We start from the raw sequence: 15,560 nt of genomic DNA, 5'->3' as shown, positions 1-15,560 counted from the left end.
AATAATGCACATGCATAGCCGGGTGTGGTAGCGCATGCCTTTAATCCCAGCACTTGGAAGGCAGAGGCAGGCGGATTTCTGAGTTCAGAGTGAGTTCCAGGACAGCCGGGGTTACACAGAGAAACCCTGTCTCGAAAAAAAAAAAAAAAGTACATGCATGATGCTTCCTAGAAATAAAGGCATGTTCTCAGCAAAAGCAAAAAAAAAATTGGGGTACTGTTGATTTGCAAAGACTACTGCTGAGTGTTTCCCCAAAAGGCAGCAAAGAGGCTGAAATCTTACTTCCTGTGGACAGATGGGCAAGACGCTCACTAGTCCCGCTGCTACCCATAAACTAAACTCGCAGCTATAACTCAGAGCCTTCCCAGCTCCCCATCCTCGTTTCTTCCTTTCTTCCTACCTAGGTACCTTTCCGTCCCTGCCCACCTCCTTCCCATCTTCCTCCAGCCACCCGTTCAGAGAGCCCCTAGGAGTGAAGGGCTAGAGAGAACTCCATTTCCCTAGGTATCAACTGGGCCCCACACCTTTACGGCCTCAGCGGTCCTAGCGAGAACAAAGGATCAGGTGTATCAAAACGTCTCAAGAGCCCGCAGTTGGCTTCCGAGGCCTGCGCTTACTTCCTCGGGGCAGTGTCGCTATAATGAATGCCCCATTTGCTCACGAGTTTTCGGACCTAACGCCTCCCCTCCCGGCTGGTTCTACAGGAGGCCAGGTCAAAGGCGAGGCCAGTGAGAGCAAAGAACCCAGGCAACTCTCTCAGCCGAGAATACAACGCCAACCCTCTCCTCCCCCCAGCTTCTGGGCGACTCTTCCACTTCCGACCGGCCACTCTCCCAACCGTGACGTCAGCCGGAAGTGGCATGTGCGGGGCTGTAAACACCGCCTGCGACATCTCACACCCTGCTCCCGACCCCGCCCCCACGCCACGTGATGCACCCGCCCCCGCCGCCGCCTCATTGGGCGGCCAGCTTTGTTTACCTTATATGGCCAGGTCCTAACACCCCGTGACGGCCCATTGGTACAGTCGCGGCCTCACTCAGGTGACGTCACTGGGGCAGAAAGATGCAAATAAACCGGGGCATTGTGGGAATGGCAGTCGTGGCCGTTTCTGTACGTGCTCCGCGCGGTCCTTTTGCCAGCAGGCTGCTGGAAGTTTTTCTTTTGCGTGGGAAAGTGGGAGTCAAAGGAAAGGGGACGCCAAGGCTCCGGAGCAGGGGCTGTCTTTTTTTTTTTTTTTTAAGACGCTCTTCCTGCATGACTGGCCAAGAGTTAGGCAAAGATGCCTTGTGAGCTCTGGAAGGCTTCCAGGAAGTGGTGATTTCTAGCAGCGCCTTGAAAGGCAGATGCTCTGCTATACCGAGCGTTTTCTAAGTCTCGATTTTAGGAGTGTTTCAGCCTAGGGCAGTGGAGTAGGACCAAAGCTATCTGAGAGTCCCCTAAGAGCGCGCCTATTAATATTGTGTTGCTAAGCACAGCAGGACGCAGGACCTCCGGGGCCCAGTGATAAGGCAAGCTTGTGCAATGGTCCCTGGTTCCCAACTTCGCCTCTCAGCCTGGGGCAGGGGCTGCGCGCCCCACTGAGATCCGCTCGGGAGAGGGCGTCCACGCTCCTTCCCGGTCCGTTCGGCGGGGGCGTCGCGGACTACACATCCCAGCATGCTTCGCCGGCCGCGGGGCAGCGAGGCGCGGTGAGTCAGAGCGCACAGTAAATATTTGTATTAGCCGGGGCCGGCTCGCTAATGGTGGACGCGTGAGGCTAGCGCGCAGGGAGGCCGGAGCGGGCTGCGCGGCGGCGCCATGTCCGTGAACATGGACGAGCTCAAACACCAGGTCATGATCAACCAGTTCGTGCTGACGGCGGGCTGTGCGGCCGATCAGGCGAAGCAACTGCTACAAGCGGCCCACTGGCAGTTCGAGGTGCGTAGGGGAACCGGGGACGGGCGCGGGCGGTGTGGACACGTGCCGGCTGCGGGCTGCGGGCTTCACCGACCGCCAGGCCAGAGCCCCGGAAACCCCGCTATCAGGACTGGATCCCCCCCCCCCCCCCCCGGGTCCTGGTAACGGCTGAGGAGGAGACAGCCGCCTGGAAGACGTCCAAGGCCGTGCCGGAGGCGGAGTCGCTTGGAGTGAGCGGTCTCAGGGTCGGTGTGCCGGGTGGGCGGTTTGCGGGAGTGCGCACACGTACTTGTGGATTTGTATTTACGCACGCACCGCGCTTGGGCGTCAGCAGGGCACATCGAAGGTTGTGGGCATGTGGGCGCGTGTGCGGACTCAAAGCCCGGCTGGAGTGCGTGTCTGATATAGGATACCCTTGTGTCATGTTTGGTGTGTGTGCGCATAGGTGGTGGTTTGCTGATGGTAGCCGTGCTGGGTATGGTGCGGTGTATGTTCATATACGTCATGGAGTGTACGGGTGGTGTGCTGGGTCCTCAGAGTAAATTACGAGAGTCTGTATATGTGTAGCCCACTCCAAAGGTGTTACCGGGGCGGGATCCTTATGAAGACCTGGGTATCCTCGGGCCTGACAAAGGAACCTGTATCTTGGGATTGGTGTACTGTATACGGTTCACTTATTTTAGGGCATTTTAGACAGAAGATGGGAAGATCAGTCTGGCTCCCATCTACCCCCAGGTTTCTCTTGACCGGTAGGATAATGTGCTCAGTCTTTTGTGTTACTGGGATGCCTCTGTTCCTCTAACTCAAAACCCCACATTCAAGATGCCCACTTGTGTGTGAGTCACAACCAGAGCCAGTCTAGTAGTCTGTGCCCAGTTGGAGACCCCAGAGCTTGGCTTCCCAGTGGGAACCATCCCATTTTCACTAGGAAAAGCCAGGAAGTGGAGACCAAGGCTTAACTTCCTGGTGCAGGCTCAGAACCTCCCCAGGCTGGGAAGACTGTAGCCCTTCCAGCTCTGGAAACCAAGCCTTCGCTCTGTTTATCTACTCCCTGCTAGACTTCCAGGCCAATGTCCCTACTCAGGAGAGGGAGGGAAGGCTTCTTCCTTTAGCCTGGATTTGCTTACCCCTGGAGGTAGCAGTGCTTGTCAGCCTCTGAGGCCTGAACGCTCTGCCCTCTGTCCCCTCCCCCTGCAGCCCCACCCCAGGGAAGTGCCTTACTGCTCAGCTCTGCAACAGTCTTAATCTGCCCTGTTGTCTCTGGGGTTGGATGTGGTAAAACTTGTAAAACCACATTCATGGCAGTTGCTGGAGCCCAGTGGCTCTGCTTGCAGGTCCTTGCTCCTGGCTGGGCAGGCAGACAGGTGTCTCGTGGGAAATGGGCTGTGTGGAAGACTCAGCCCATCTCTCAGTGTGGGACAGGCTGGAGGGGGATGGACTGATATATGGCTACCAAGATTAGGGAAAACTGTCTCCAGGAGGAGCAGGGACTTCCTGCAGCCTGGAAACAGGCTGACTGACATGGGTAGGTTCTCTGCTCTCTGGGCTTGCAGAGTCTCCCTGTCACTGGGTACAAAGTGAAGAATAAGCTGTGAGCTCCCCTTGACCTGAGGCATCTGCCTAGGCCTGAGGGGTTCCTCATGGTTAGCCCTCCCCCACCCTCCTGGTTGGTAGCATACTCCAGGCAGTGTTTCTGGGTCAAATTCTCAGATTCAGGTGCTAATGGGGGCAGAGGCGGGGGGGGGGGGGGGGACACCTCTGTATAGTTGGCCAGATTCTTCTCCACACTGCCCTTTGGAGGACAGTACCGGGCGTGTCATGTTGGGGTCCTGGGCTAGAGGAGCAGCTGCCCCTGCTAGGGAGCCTTGAGTGACCACAGATTCATCCCCACTCCACTGCTTGGGAACACTGGTGTTGGGCACCACCAGCAGGGTATTCCCAGAATAATTCGTTGGAATATACTGGAAAAATAAAAGAGCAAGCCCGGTCTCAGCTTGGGTTTCTGTGTGAAATCAGAGGCAAGGGGCTCCCAGTCCTGCTGGCTGTCCTGGCCTCCTGCTGCTCTGGGTTGGAGTGAGGAGTGGTACTGCCTAGGCTGAAGCTTAGCGGGCTCCAGAGGACCCCTCACCCACTTGACAGCCGTGCTCACCCAGCACTTTCACAACAGCATCCAGTTTCCTCTTTTCCTAAATCAGGCCAAGGCAGGATATGGTCAGTACAGACACTATCCTTTGGGTTCCCTGAGTCCACCCTGGGGCTCCCTTCCCCAGTGACACAGGCTTTTACACCAAGTCCTCTTTCACCACACTTTTTGGCCAGTCCTGAGTGTTAGCCTAGAGTCCCAGTTCAGGGTTCTGTTCCTATTCCCACCTCGTGCTAGCCCAGGGTCTTAAGCCATTTCATCCTCAGTTTTCCCGTCTGTAAAATGGAGGACACCAATTCTAGCTTTGATGGTGTGTCCCTATTTTGATAGAGCTCTGCTTGAAGAGGCTGTAGCTCAGAACAACAGGTGGCTAAGGAGCTGTCCCAAAAGCTGTCATGGGAGCAGTCTTCAGTTTCTGGGTCACCCACCCTCTAGCTGTTCGTGTTAGGGACACCCCTCCAGAGATGGAAGTTATGCTAAGAAGTCTCCACCCTCTACACTGAGACTCACTCTTTGAGAGTCCCCCAGTACATATATGATACAGAGACTCAGAGAAGGGTGGGGATTCCTCCTGACTCACACCCCTCCAGTTGAGGTGACAGACCCAGGCCACAGTAGAATCCAGAAAAGCCACAGTGACAATGTTAGGGTGTGGGGCAAGGGTTCATGAGACTGCAGCTACCTGACTGGTGGGAAGTGATATTGTAAGCGTCTTCACTGCCCATCCAGCCTTCTGGGAGTCCCATGATACCTCCTCGTGTGGTGGTCACAGACACACTGCTGGACCTCAGTTCACCCTGTCCCTTGGGGATGGTTGGACAGGTCTAGGAGGGTAAGCACAGCCTTTCTCTCTGCAGACAGCCCTCAGCGCCTTTTTCCAGGAGACCAACATCCCCTACAGCCACCACCACCAGATGGTAAGTGTCCCCTGGAAACCCAAAGTGGCAGTCCTGGTGGCTCCCTGTTCAAGTAGGGGGAGGCTGAACTTACTGGCTACACCTAGGAAGGTGGAGGAGGATGGTCACTGGAATGAAGGCGTTCTTCAAGTGAGGTAGGAATGTGTGGGCAACTTGGGCCCTGCAGAACCTGGAGAACACTGGCTCTTGGAGCTCTGCCCCCTCAGGCAGTCTGCCAGGACTGCCATCCTGACCACCAGCTGAAAAGCCTCAGTGCCGAGGCAGCAGGCGCTGTGCCAGGTGGTGTGGTCTCCCTGAAGCCAGGCTAACCCTTTGTCTAGATGCCTTCTCCTGTGAACTCTTCCCTGGGTGGTGGGCCAACTGGGGCCAGATGCAATCCAAGTGATTCCCAGTAACTTCTAGGCATGTCTCCTTTGTAGAGGCAGCAAAGGCCCCACCAGAAGGGTGCTCAATCCTCCATCTGTGCTTTCTCCCCCACAGATGTGCACTCCCGCCAACACCCCTGCCACGCCCCCCAACTTCCCTGATGCCCTCACCATGTTCTCCCGTCTCAAGGCCTCTGAAAGCTTCCATGGGGGTGGCGGCAGCAGCAGCCCAATGGCCACGTCGGCCACATCACCCCCACCGCACTTCCCCCATGCCACTGGCAGCTTTGCAACACCCAGCTGGCCAACTGCAGCCTCACCCCCAGGAGGCCCACAGCACCACCAGCCGCAGCCGCCCCTGTGGACTCCGGCACCCCCTTCCCCGACTTCAGACTGGCCTCCCCTGGCTCCTCAACAGGCCACCTCAGAACCAAGGGCCCACCCTGCCATGGAGGCAGAGAGATAAGGGAGGCCCCTCCCCCGCTCCCGGAGGCCAGAACCCCGTGGGGTGGGGGAGAGGATGTCTCTGTGGGCCCCTTCACCCCTCCTCTGTCTGCACCCCTATACCCCAGAGCCCTGGAGGGGAGAGACTGGACTCTAGCCAGGCAGTCTTGTGCCAGCACGCACAGCTGCACGCACGCAAGTTCACAGCGCAGGCACCCCCAGCTTGCCTGGATCTGACTCCAAGTGGCTTGGGTGCCTGGTGGGCAACACCTTGGAGACCAAGCAGCCATCCCAGCGAAGACTTACCTGCCTGGCCCCACCACCTGGAGTGTTTCAGAGAATCACTTGGTGACAGGCACGTGGCTGACTCCTGTCTTGGGCCATAGGCCTAGATCCCTACCCTTGGGAATGCAGAGCCTTCTCCGCATGTGTGCGTGCAGCTGTGTCTTATGTATTTATATGTATGTCGCTCTTCAAAAGCAACCTAGTTTATGGGGCAGCTGGACTTTGCATGTTAGAGTGAGCCCCAAGCTCCTTGGCCTACCACCCCGTTGTCTGAAGGGCTCTGCCTCACTCCACTTCCTTATCTGCCAGCATTGCTGTTTCCTGCAAAGGATTATGGGAAACTCCAGGACTCTTCTACCTAGCTCCTGCCTGCAAGGGTTCCCTGCATGCCTCTTCCCCAGAGCCCAGGGGTACCTGGTCCCCATTTCCTACTCCTCTTTTAACAAAAGAGAAAAGAAATTCCAAACCACCACCAGGCTCTGTAGTCTTGCCTCATATATCCTGGGTGTTGATGGCTGGCTCTGGAAGGGATACTAAGCTGAATAGGCCTCCCCATTCTCTCCTAGCTCCACACTCCTGTCTGACTGTCCTGTCTACATGGTCTGAAATCACCTTGCCTACCAGAGCCTCTCTTTGCTAAGTTTTCTAGCTTTTGTTCCCAGAATTTCAGCTCTCACTTAACTCCTTTCCTGATGAAATGGAGGGGTCTTAGTCCTGTCTGTCCTGGACCTTTAGCCTAGCCACCAACTGTAAGGCCTGGTTAGGTTCCTTTACCAACCTGGATTCCTACCTATCTGGAGGTAGAGAATGAGGCGGGAAGGAGGAAGGTGTGTTTGGCCCAAGTCTTACTCTACAGCTTCCCCACAGGGATGGTAGGAAACTGTTCCTCGGGGATCTGATCCCAGGGCCACCTGTTATGCAGGGTGGCCCTGTGGGCTATGTTTGATGTAGCACATGGCCTAATGTCTGTTTTGAAATGCCCAGCAGCCCCTGGGTGGCCTGGGGTGGATTATGCCAGCCCTGCTTAAAATGCTGTCTCATGACAAAGTGGAAAACATCACCCTAGACCTTGTTTTGTACATAAAATCTCAGTGTGCAGCCCACCCCCCAAGTCAAAATCGAGCAGGAGCCCCTGCTACTAAATACACAGTGAAACTTTTTGCCACTGCTCTCCCACCCCCAACAAGGTCTCTGTATAGCCCTGGTTGTCCTGGAACTCTCTCTAGACCAGGCTGACCTCAAACCTAGAGATTCACCTGCCTCTGCCTCCCAAGTGCTGAAATTAAAAGTGTGCGCCATCACCTGGCTGACACTGAAGTTTTAAGAAGTACCCTTGAGATATCTAACATGCTGGAACTGAGGCCGCCATTGAGCCTAGCTGTTTGAGGAGGCTCCTGAGAGTTGGGCCTGGTGATCTCAAGTGGTTACACACATGAAGGCAGAAGGGACCTTTTATCCTTAGCACTGTTAACATCTGGGAATGTAATGTCCTTACAGTAAGGGCCGTCCTATATACAGTGTGATGCCCAGTGTTCTAGAAGCCTGCCCAACAGATCAGGTAGCAAGCACCATCAGGTAGTGGTGATCAAAGCCCACTGTAGACACTGCTGACATCCTTTCTAGAGATGGCCATGCTAATCACATACATGGTTCACCCGCCTAGCTGCCCAGCCTAAACAGATCCCAGGTCTCTATATCAGTACTGGGAGGAGTAGCAGGTCAACAGCAGTGACCCCTCTGCCTACAGTAACAGCCATTCGTTCACACTTGGAAAAGGTGAGCTTTCTGGTGTGTCAATTACACTTTAAAGCTGTTATTAAATATATACAGGTCCCAATACCAGGTGGTTCTGATGCAGCAGCTAAGCACACAGCCACCAGTCTCCTGATCTCCAAACTTATAGAAGACAATGGTATTTTGAGTGCTGCAGGTGGTCTTGTTTTGAAGCAGGGTCTTGATATGTGGTTCAGGCGAGCTTTGAACTCCCCTCCTAAAGGCTGGGATCACGGATGTCTGTGAGTCATTTTAACCATTTTTAAGTGCTTGCCAAACATCCTAGCTTCCATCCTTTTTAAGACTCGCCTGGCCAGGCGTGGTGGCGCGCGCCTTTAATCCCAGCACTCGGGAGGCAGAGGCAGGCGGATTTCTGAGTTCGAGTCCAGCCTGGTCTACAAAGTGAGTGCCAGGACAGCCAGGGCTACACAGAGAAACCCTGTCTCGAAAAACCAAAAAAAAAAAAAAAAAAAAAAAAAAAAAAGAAAAGACTCGCCTGGGTTGCAGGTCTTAGGTACTTGAGTTTGTAGGACGCTGGAACCCTGCTGGGCAGGAGCACTGCTCTGAGTGACAACTCAGAGAATCAGGACCAGCTTGGGAGAGTCAGACATGACAGTGACAGTAACACAAACCCTGGGCCCTCTTAGAGCTTAACCCCCACCAGGAAGCTGAGAAGCAAAAAGATAAACAACGATCTGTGTTCAGAGAAGGTTGGCTACAGAGCAAAGGACAAATCTTGTAAGCCATCCTTAGCAGCGCTTCATCTCAAATACCTCTCAGCAGCCTGGGCAACAAATGCACGCCAGCTCGTGGCTTAGGATGGGCTGAGTTGGTAGAGTGCTTGCCTAGCGTCTCTGCCGCTGTTGAGACAGGCCAGGCATGACAACTGTAACTTGTAATCTCTAGAGTGGAGGCAGGAGCGCCAGAAATTCAAGGTCATCCTCAGATACATATTTAGTTGAAAGCAAGCCTGAGATACAGGAGACCCTGTCTCAGAGTACCAACCAAATCAGCCTGTTAGAGTTGATCATGTCCTACATGCCCAAATGACTGGTGTCTTAAGTGATTTTTCACAATTCCACTCTTTTTTTTTTTTTTTTTAAAGATTTATTTTATTTGAATACATTGTTGCTGTCTTCTGACACACTAGAAGAGGGCTTCAGATCCCATAACAGATGGTTGTGAGCCACCATGTGGTTGCTGGGAATTGAACTCAGGTCCTCTGGAAGAGCAGACAGTGCTCTTAACCACTGAGCCATCTCTCCAGCCCCACAGTTCCACTCTTAAAATGCCATTTGCATCTATGAGGTTGCTTTAAAGAATGTTTCAAGCTTTGTGACTGATTCCCAAAGGACATTGTGACATACAGAAATAAGGGAAAACATGGCTTTGACAGTTGGTGGCTGTACCCTCCCTATGACTGGAGGAGGGCAGTTATCTCAAGGGCTTAAGAACTTGTCACATGCTCATACTGTTGCCTGGTTTGCTAACTGTGTCAGCATTTTTAAAGTCAAGAGGTTTGATGTAAGAAGTCTCACATCTGACTTACCTTGGAAAACCCATAAGTGGCAGGAGTTGGCCAGCACACTAGGGACATGGCCTGGCCCACTTCTACCGGGTTGGTCCCCTCCATTTCATTGGCTAAATACATTTCAGGCTGCTGTCCTGAGACTAGCCAGCCTCAGTCAGGGACCTTGCTTTTCACTCAGCGACTTCAGAGTATAAGCCTGCCACAGATGGGTGGAGGGCACCGGCCAACGAACCCAAGTCTAAGCTCCCTTCTATAGCTGCCAGGACTCCTTCAAACAGCCTCAGAGAGAGAAAGACTTGTTCTTTTGAGAATCTTAGATGTGAGGCCATCCCTAAGACTGTTTGGCCTCCCCAGGGTCTGTCAAGTGGCCCAGCCAGAGTTCTCTGAGCATACATTCATGACCCAACCCAGAGAACCACACTGTCCCCAATGCTGGTTGTGGTCCTAAATGTCTCTAAGGGGCTTTTCACAGCAGTCCCTGTCCAGCAGAAGACAGATGAATCCTTTGACTGGGGTCTCCTGGTTTGGAGAGGCCTCCTGAGTTGACTAAAATGAAGATCTTTTGATGGAATGCCATTTCCAGATCCTATGTTTGCAAAGGTGTCAGTGTGTGCCTACCACATGTATTTAGGAAAATATGTACCTCAAATGAGCCTAAAAAACTGTCTTTGTGGAGCCAGGCGTGGTGGCGCATATCTTTAATCCCAGCACTTTGGAGGCAGAGGCAGGCAGATTTCTTGAGTTCGAGGCCAGCCTGGTCTACAAAGTGAGTTCTAGGACAGCCAGGGCTACACAGAGAAACCCTGTCTCGAAAAAACAAAAACAAACAAAACAACAACAAAAAACAGTCTTTGTGGTGGGAGGTGCTGAGTTCTCTTGAGATGGACAAGGGTGGAGCTGGCCCAAGATGGCAAAGCCAAGTCTGTGACCACATACAGGGTACTGGAGGACCAGTGGCAGAAGTCCTTTTCTGCACACCTGGGGCAGTGACAGTAACCTCAGCTGTGGTCCCTCTCTCCAGATCCTGATAAAGCATGGTTGTGGGAGGAGGGAAACTTCACTGCCTAAAGCCAGCCAACATGGTGTGTTAGGGGTCAGCACGAGTGGAGTCTGGTGTCAGAAAGGCTTTTCCACTCAGCACCAGAGTCTCTACCTTGCAGCTCTTGGCCTTCAGCTCTGGCCGTGGCACTTTCCAATGCAGACATCAATTCTGTCAGTACTTTACACTTTAGGTTAACAAATTTGTGGTCTTAGATGTGGAGAAAGATCTGTCCTCAACAGCACACCCAGGGGTACCCTATTCTCTACAGAAGACACCCCCTTTTGTGCTGCCTGGTCCCCTGTGCAGTTCAACTCTCCTCTACCACCAGTGTACCACCATCTCAGTCTTTGCTGGTTACTTTTTTTTTTTTAAACTGTGGTTGAATGTTTTGCCTGCGTGTATAGATGTGCGCCACAAGGCCACCTGGAGGCCAGAAGAGGGTTTCAGTTTCCCTGGGACTGAAGTCTCGGATGGCTGTGAACCACTCTGTGGGTGCTGGAAATCAGACCTGGATCCTGCAAAGATGGCGCTGTAAGCCACTGGGGCACCACTCCAGTCCCTCTTGATTGTTTGAGACAGGGTCTTTGTAGCCCAGGCTGGCCTTGAGAGTGTTCTCAGCTATAAATACCTTTACCTTCTAATACCCTACTCTCTGTTTCCTGAGTATGAACATTACAGGTGTGTTCAACCATCCCTGGCCACCACCTTCATCTTAAAACGCAAAGGCTGACTGAGATGCCCTATACCAACTGACAAATCCTGACTGCTACCTTCTCCAGCCTCCAGCCTGCAGGCCTTTCACTTTTGGACCAGACCTGTCTTTGAAGTTGAGCTCCCAACAGCGTGTTCCACAGTAGAAGGATGGACACCAAGCTGCAGGACTGAGGACGTGCGTTCACTCCCTGGGCTGTAAGAACCAGCTCTTGCAGACCACTAAGGTTCTTTGATCTGCAGAGGACCCTCAGAAGGCCCCTTTGAAATGACCAGCTAGGGGCTTAGATATGACTTTGTTAGGGAGAGTAGGCCCTCTTTGAGGACCAGGGACATGTGCACAGGCATAGCCCAGACCCCACTTCCTCAGCAAACCTTCTGCAGTGGAGGACAAGGTAGTACAGTACCCAACAGTTATATCCTTATGCATGAGTCAGAGCTGTGTGACTTTGAGCCCATGGAGCCCCCATGATCTGTCTACAGAGCTGAAGCAGTTCAGGGAATGTGGCTGCTCTGGTGGTGAACAGCTTTCTGGTCTCTGCAGACATCTTATGTTCTAGATAGGGGCACTGGGAGGCTGAGCCTCACTGTTAGTGGCCAGAGGAGGGACCATCAAGGCCCACTCATGTGGAAAGAGGACAAGGCCACTGCCTGCAGACAGCTCCAGGACAAGCCCTCATCTAAAGTCCAAAGGAATAAGATTTTATTCTGGCCAGAAAATGCTAAAAATTTGTATCTGTGGTATGGGGGTGGGGTCTCCAGGCAAAGATAAATGAGTCACCTGTGTTGGGACTGGCCCAGCCTCATTTGGACACCATTGCAAAAAGAAAAGGTGAGTTGGCTGGGGGTGGCCTCAGGCAACAAGCTGGTATTGCCTAGAGACCATAGGGAGCATTGGAAACAGAGGCACACAGCACCCCTACATACTGATGGCCTCCCAAGCCAAGGGTTTCTTCCCTCCACACCAAGATCCCCTCCCCCAGCTCTTAGGAAGCGCCATCCCTCCACCACCACCACCTCAGCTCCACTCAGCCAGAACTGTCTGAGGTGGGCAGGAGCCATGCCTGGAACCTGCGCTCAGGAGGTGTGTGTGTGTGTGTGTGTGTGAGAGAGAGAGAGAGAGAGAGAAGTGGGGTGGAACTGTCATCATCAGAGAAGAGGGAGGAGAGGAGGCAAAGGAGAACTGTGAGGGAGTAAACTTAAGAGGAGCAAGGACAGACGGTAGGAGGACTAGCCCAGCTTGAGTGCCTGGGCTGCACCTGCACCTCCATTTCACACCACGTTTCATCTCGTCTCACCACAGAGACCTGGGAACTGGGGCGTGCTGTTCGTGAATGGGCTGTGAACCCGCTGGGCTTGGAGCAGTCTTGGAATACTCCGCCTTGCAGGGCACCTGCAGTCCTAGACTACACCAAGGGTGCTATACTAGTCTTGTGGATTAGTTAAGACATAAAAATAATTAAATGGTTAATTAATTCAAAAATGGGAAGTGTAGCTCAGTTGCTAGAGTGTGCCAAACATGTCAAAGTCCTTGGTTTGATTCCCAGCTCTGCAGACAGCAGCAGCACAGGCCTGTAACCCAACATCCGGGTGGTAGACACTGAACTGTCATCCCTCAGCTGTAGTGTGAGTTCTAAGCCAGCCTGGGATACACCAGACCCTATCTCAGAAACGGAGCCAAAGAAATAGCTCAAAAAGTAAGAGTGCCTGCTGCATAAACGTGAAGATCTGAGTTCAAACTCCTAGAACCCATGTAAGAAGCTGGGTGTGGTCTTGGCCACACTTGTAACCCCAGTACTGGAGAGTAGAGGGCAGACAGGAGGGCCCCTGAAACAGCTTTGTTCCATGTTTAGTGAGAGACCAGTCTTGAGGGAGTAAGGTAGATCATCTTCCTGTGGCCTCTGTACATGCACAGGGATACCCCACATACACACACAAGCTTACACTACAGCACACCCTCTCTCACACACACAGACGATTCCATTAATAATAATGGTCACTGGAAAAAAATGATTACAGGAAATAAAAATAGTGCATGGTGGAATTTGCTTCCTGTGGGAAAACTAATGGCTTCTAAGGACTATACAAGGAAGAAGTGGGTCCTAATGATGCCTTAAGCAAAATGCCAAGAAAAGGGATTTATGTTTTGTTGTTTGACACAGGGTCTCATGCATCCCAGGCAGGCCGTGAGCTCAGTGTGTAACTGAGGCTGATCTTGGCCGGGTCCTCCTCCCATTAACACTGAAGTGCTTGTATTACCAGGGTATGCACCATACCAGCTTCTATGGTGCTAGAGGGTCAGACTCGGCTGTGCCGCTGGCAAGCACTCTGCCGACCCAAAGGGGATTGTTTTAGAACTGCTTTGTGCTGTTGGGGAAACTGCTTAAGAAATTCAGTTGGCCCTGTAAAAACTTTACTCCGAAGCTCTGTTATCTATGAAAAGGTTAGCTAGGAAGGACTGTGTGGCTTATATTTTAGATACATAGTTAAACACTGAGTCATGGGTCCCCTATGCAGACCTTCCTTCCCCTATATCCAGGATCCCTGCATCCTTTCCTGGATCTGTTCCAGGGCTCCAGGTCTCTTTCTTTGAGTGAAGGGGACCCCATGGTAGTTGAGTCACAGGCTTGGGTTTCACAGGTTGGTGTGCTACAGCCGTGGAGATTTCAAGCGCTTGGCAGATCCAGGGGCCTCTTGGGTATCCCTTGAGACAGGGATCAGTGGTGGTAGCTGTGGCACTGGTGGCAGGGACGGTGGCCGTGCCGTCGTGGTGTTGGTGGCAGAGGTGATACTGGTGCGGGGGCCCAAGGCTGGAAATGAAGCAGGAAAGATCCATGCTGTGCGCCTACATCTGGAAGCAGCTGGCCTCATGGGGTTCTACCCTCATGGAGTTCTCCCCGCCAGGGAACAGAAGCTGGAGACTGGAGGTACATTGTAAGCCATGGCAGGACTGGCCACTGCACCTCTGGTTCCGCTCCTAAACATTTCCTCAAGGGGGACTGAGACACAGAAGTCCAAGATGGGTGCTAGAGTACAGAGGTGCACCTTGGGGAGGGGCTGTCAGGATTTGGGCACAGACGTCTGGGCTAAGCCTCAACTACTCTGCCTTTGACAAGAAAGACAGCACCACCCTGCTGAACCAGTAGGATAAGAACCAGAAGAGGGGCGGTGGTGGCGCACGCCTTTAATCCCAGCACTTGGGAGGCAGAGGCAGGCAGATTTCTGAGTTCAAGGCCAGCCTGGTCTACAAAGTGAGTTCCAGGACAGCCAGGGCTACACAGAGAAACCCTGTCTCAAACTCCCCCCCCCCAAAAAAAAAAGAACCAGAAGAGAGACAGTAGGAAGTGGTGCTCTGTGAGCATTAAGGTGCTTTGAGAGGGCCAGAGCTGTGAACCAAGAAGCTCAAGGACTAAGTCCTCTCAGACTGACCCCTGGCAGCCCTGGCCAAGAAGCTCAGAACTAGAAGTGACTTCATTTGCCCCATCTCTGCAGCCAGGGTGACCTCTGGGGACAGGCACCTGCCAAGAAACTCAGAACAACTGGAGGCCCCATAACTTCCCCTCCCCTTCCATCCCCCACCTCCCAGCCAGCCAGAAGGTGGCTGCCAGGATGTGGGCAAAGCAGGCATAAAGGTAAAGGGAGGGGGGGGGGCATGAGTGGAGTAAGGTCTGGGATATCAGTGAAAGGGATGGGGACAGACCAGGAGAAACTGGAGGTCTGCCAGAGTGCCAGGTGGGTCAGGTACTCACGTGGATAGCCCGGAGCAAGTAAGGATCCTGGGCGCACACGATCCGTCAGGTTTGGAATGGTGTAATATGAAACTTTCACAGCTGAGAAGGAAAGAGCTAAATAGCTGGAGCCCCGTCCAAAGTTCTGGCTCCTACATCAAGCCAGACTTTTCATCCCAGGGGCTTCCAAGCAAGGTGAAGCCTGTGAGCTTGTCCCAATCCAGGTTCTGCTATATAATCTGTTTCTTATATACCATCCACTGAGAGAAAAGCCCTTGCTCAATCCCTGTAGAAGGTGTTCAGTGATGGAGGTGGCATTAAGTATCTCCCCACTTGCCGGGCGTGGTGGCGCACGCCTTTAATCCCAGCACTCGGGAGGCAGAGGCAGGCGGATTTCTGAGTTCGAGGCCAGCCTGGTCTACAGAGTGAGTTCCAGGACAGCCAGGGCTATACAGAGAAACCCTGTCTCGAAAAACCAAAAAAAAAAAAAAAAAAAAAAAAAAAAAGTATCTCCCCACTGGTCCACTCTTTTCTCCTGAGACTGCCTCACCCAAGCAGACCTCCCTTGTTCATTTGTGAAATGCCTCACCTGGTTGCTATGGGCAAGGATTCTGGAGGGGCTGGCACAGAGGTGGGGCTCATCGAACTTTAGCTATACTGCTCTCAGATCTGCAATGTGGCTGCTGAGCAGTCAATTTCTGCCAGGGCAATGACCTGGGAGATGC

At 53.0% G+C, this 15,560-nt stretch overlaps 2 protein-coding genes across 2 annotated transcripts in view; one reads left to right on the top strand and one right to left on the bottom strand.

The window, feature by feature from the left end:
* The first annotated feature begins 1,651 nt into the window (after positions 1-1,651).
* Positions 1,652-8,312, top strand: Ubald1 (UBA like domain containing 1). The gene is made up of 3 exons (XM_021185571.2): positions 1,652-1,917; positions 4,897-4,956; positions 5,437-8,312. Exons 1-3 carry the CDS (start codon positions 1,798-1,800, stop codon positions 5,785-5,787), a joined length of 531 nt encoding a protein of 176 aa, XP_021041230.1. The 5' UTR covers positions 1,652-1,797; the 3' UTR covers positions 5,788-8,312.
* A 5,444-nt stretch (positions 8,313-13,756) lies between these two features.
* CUNH16orf96 (chromosome unknown C16orf96 homolog) overlaps positions 13,757-15,560 on the bottom strand; it is a 29,046-nt gene continuing 27,242 nt past the window's right edge. The window contains exons 15-16 of the mRNA XM_085832446.1: positions 14,857-14,937; positions 13,757-13,917 (exon numbers count right to left, since the gene is read on the bottom strand). Of these exons, the coding sequence (XP_085688572.1) occupies positions 13,757-13,917; positions 14,857-14,937 (242 nt within the window). The remainder of the gene's footprint in view (positions 13,918-14,856; positions 14,938-15,560) is intronic.

The sequence above is a fragment of the Mus caroli genome, unplaced genomic scaffold, assembly GCF_978045245.1.
Source record: "Mus caroli unplaced genomic scaffold, Mus_caroli_1 scaffold_17, whole genome shotgun sequence".
Taxonomy (NCBI): domain Eukaryota; kingdom Metazoa; phylum Chordata; class Mammalia; order Rodentia; family Muridae; genus Mus; species Mus caroli.
This window is presented reverse-complemented; position numbering and strand designations above follow the sequence as displayed.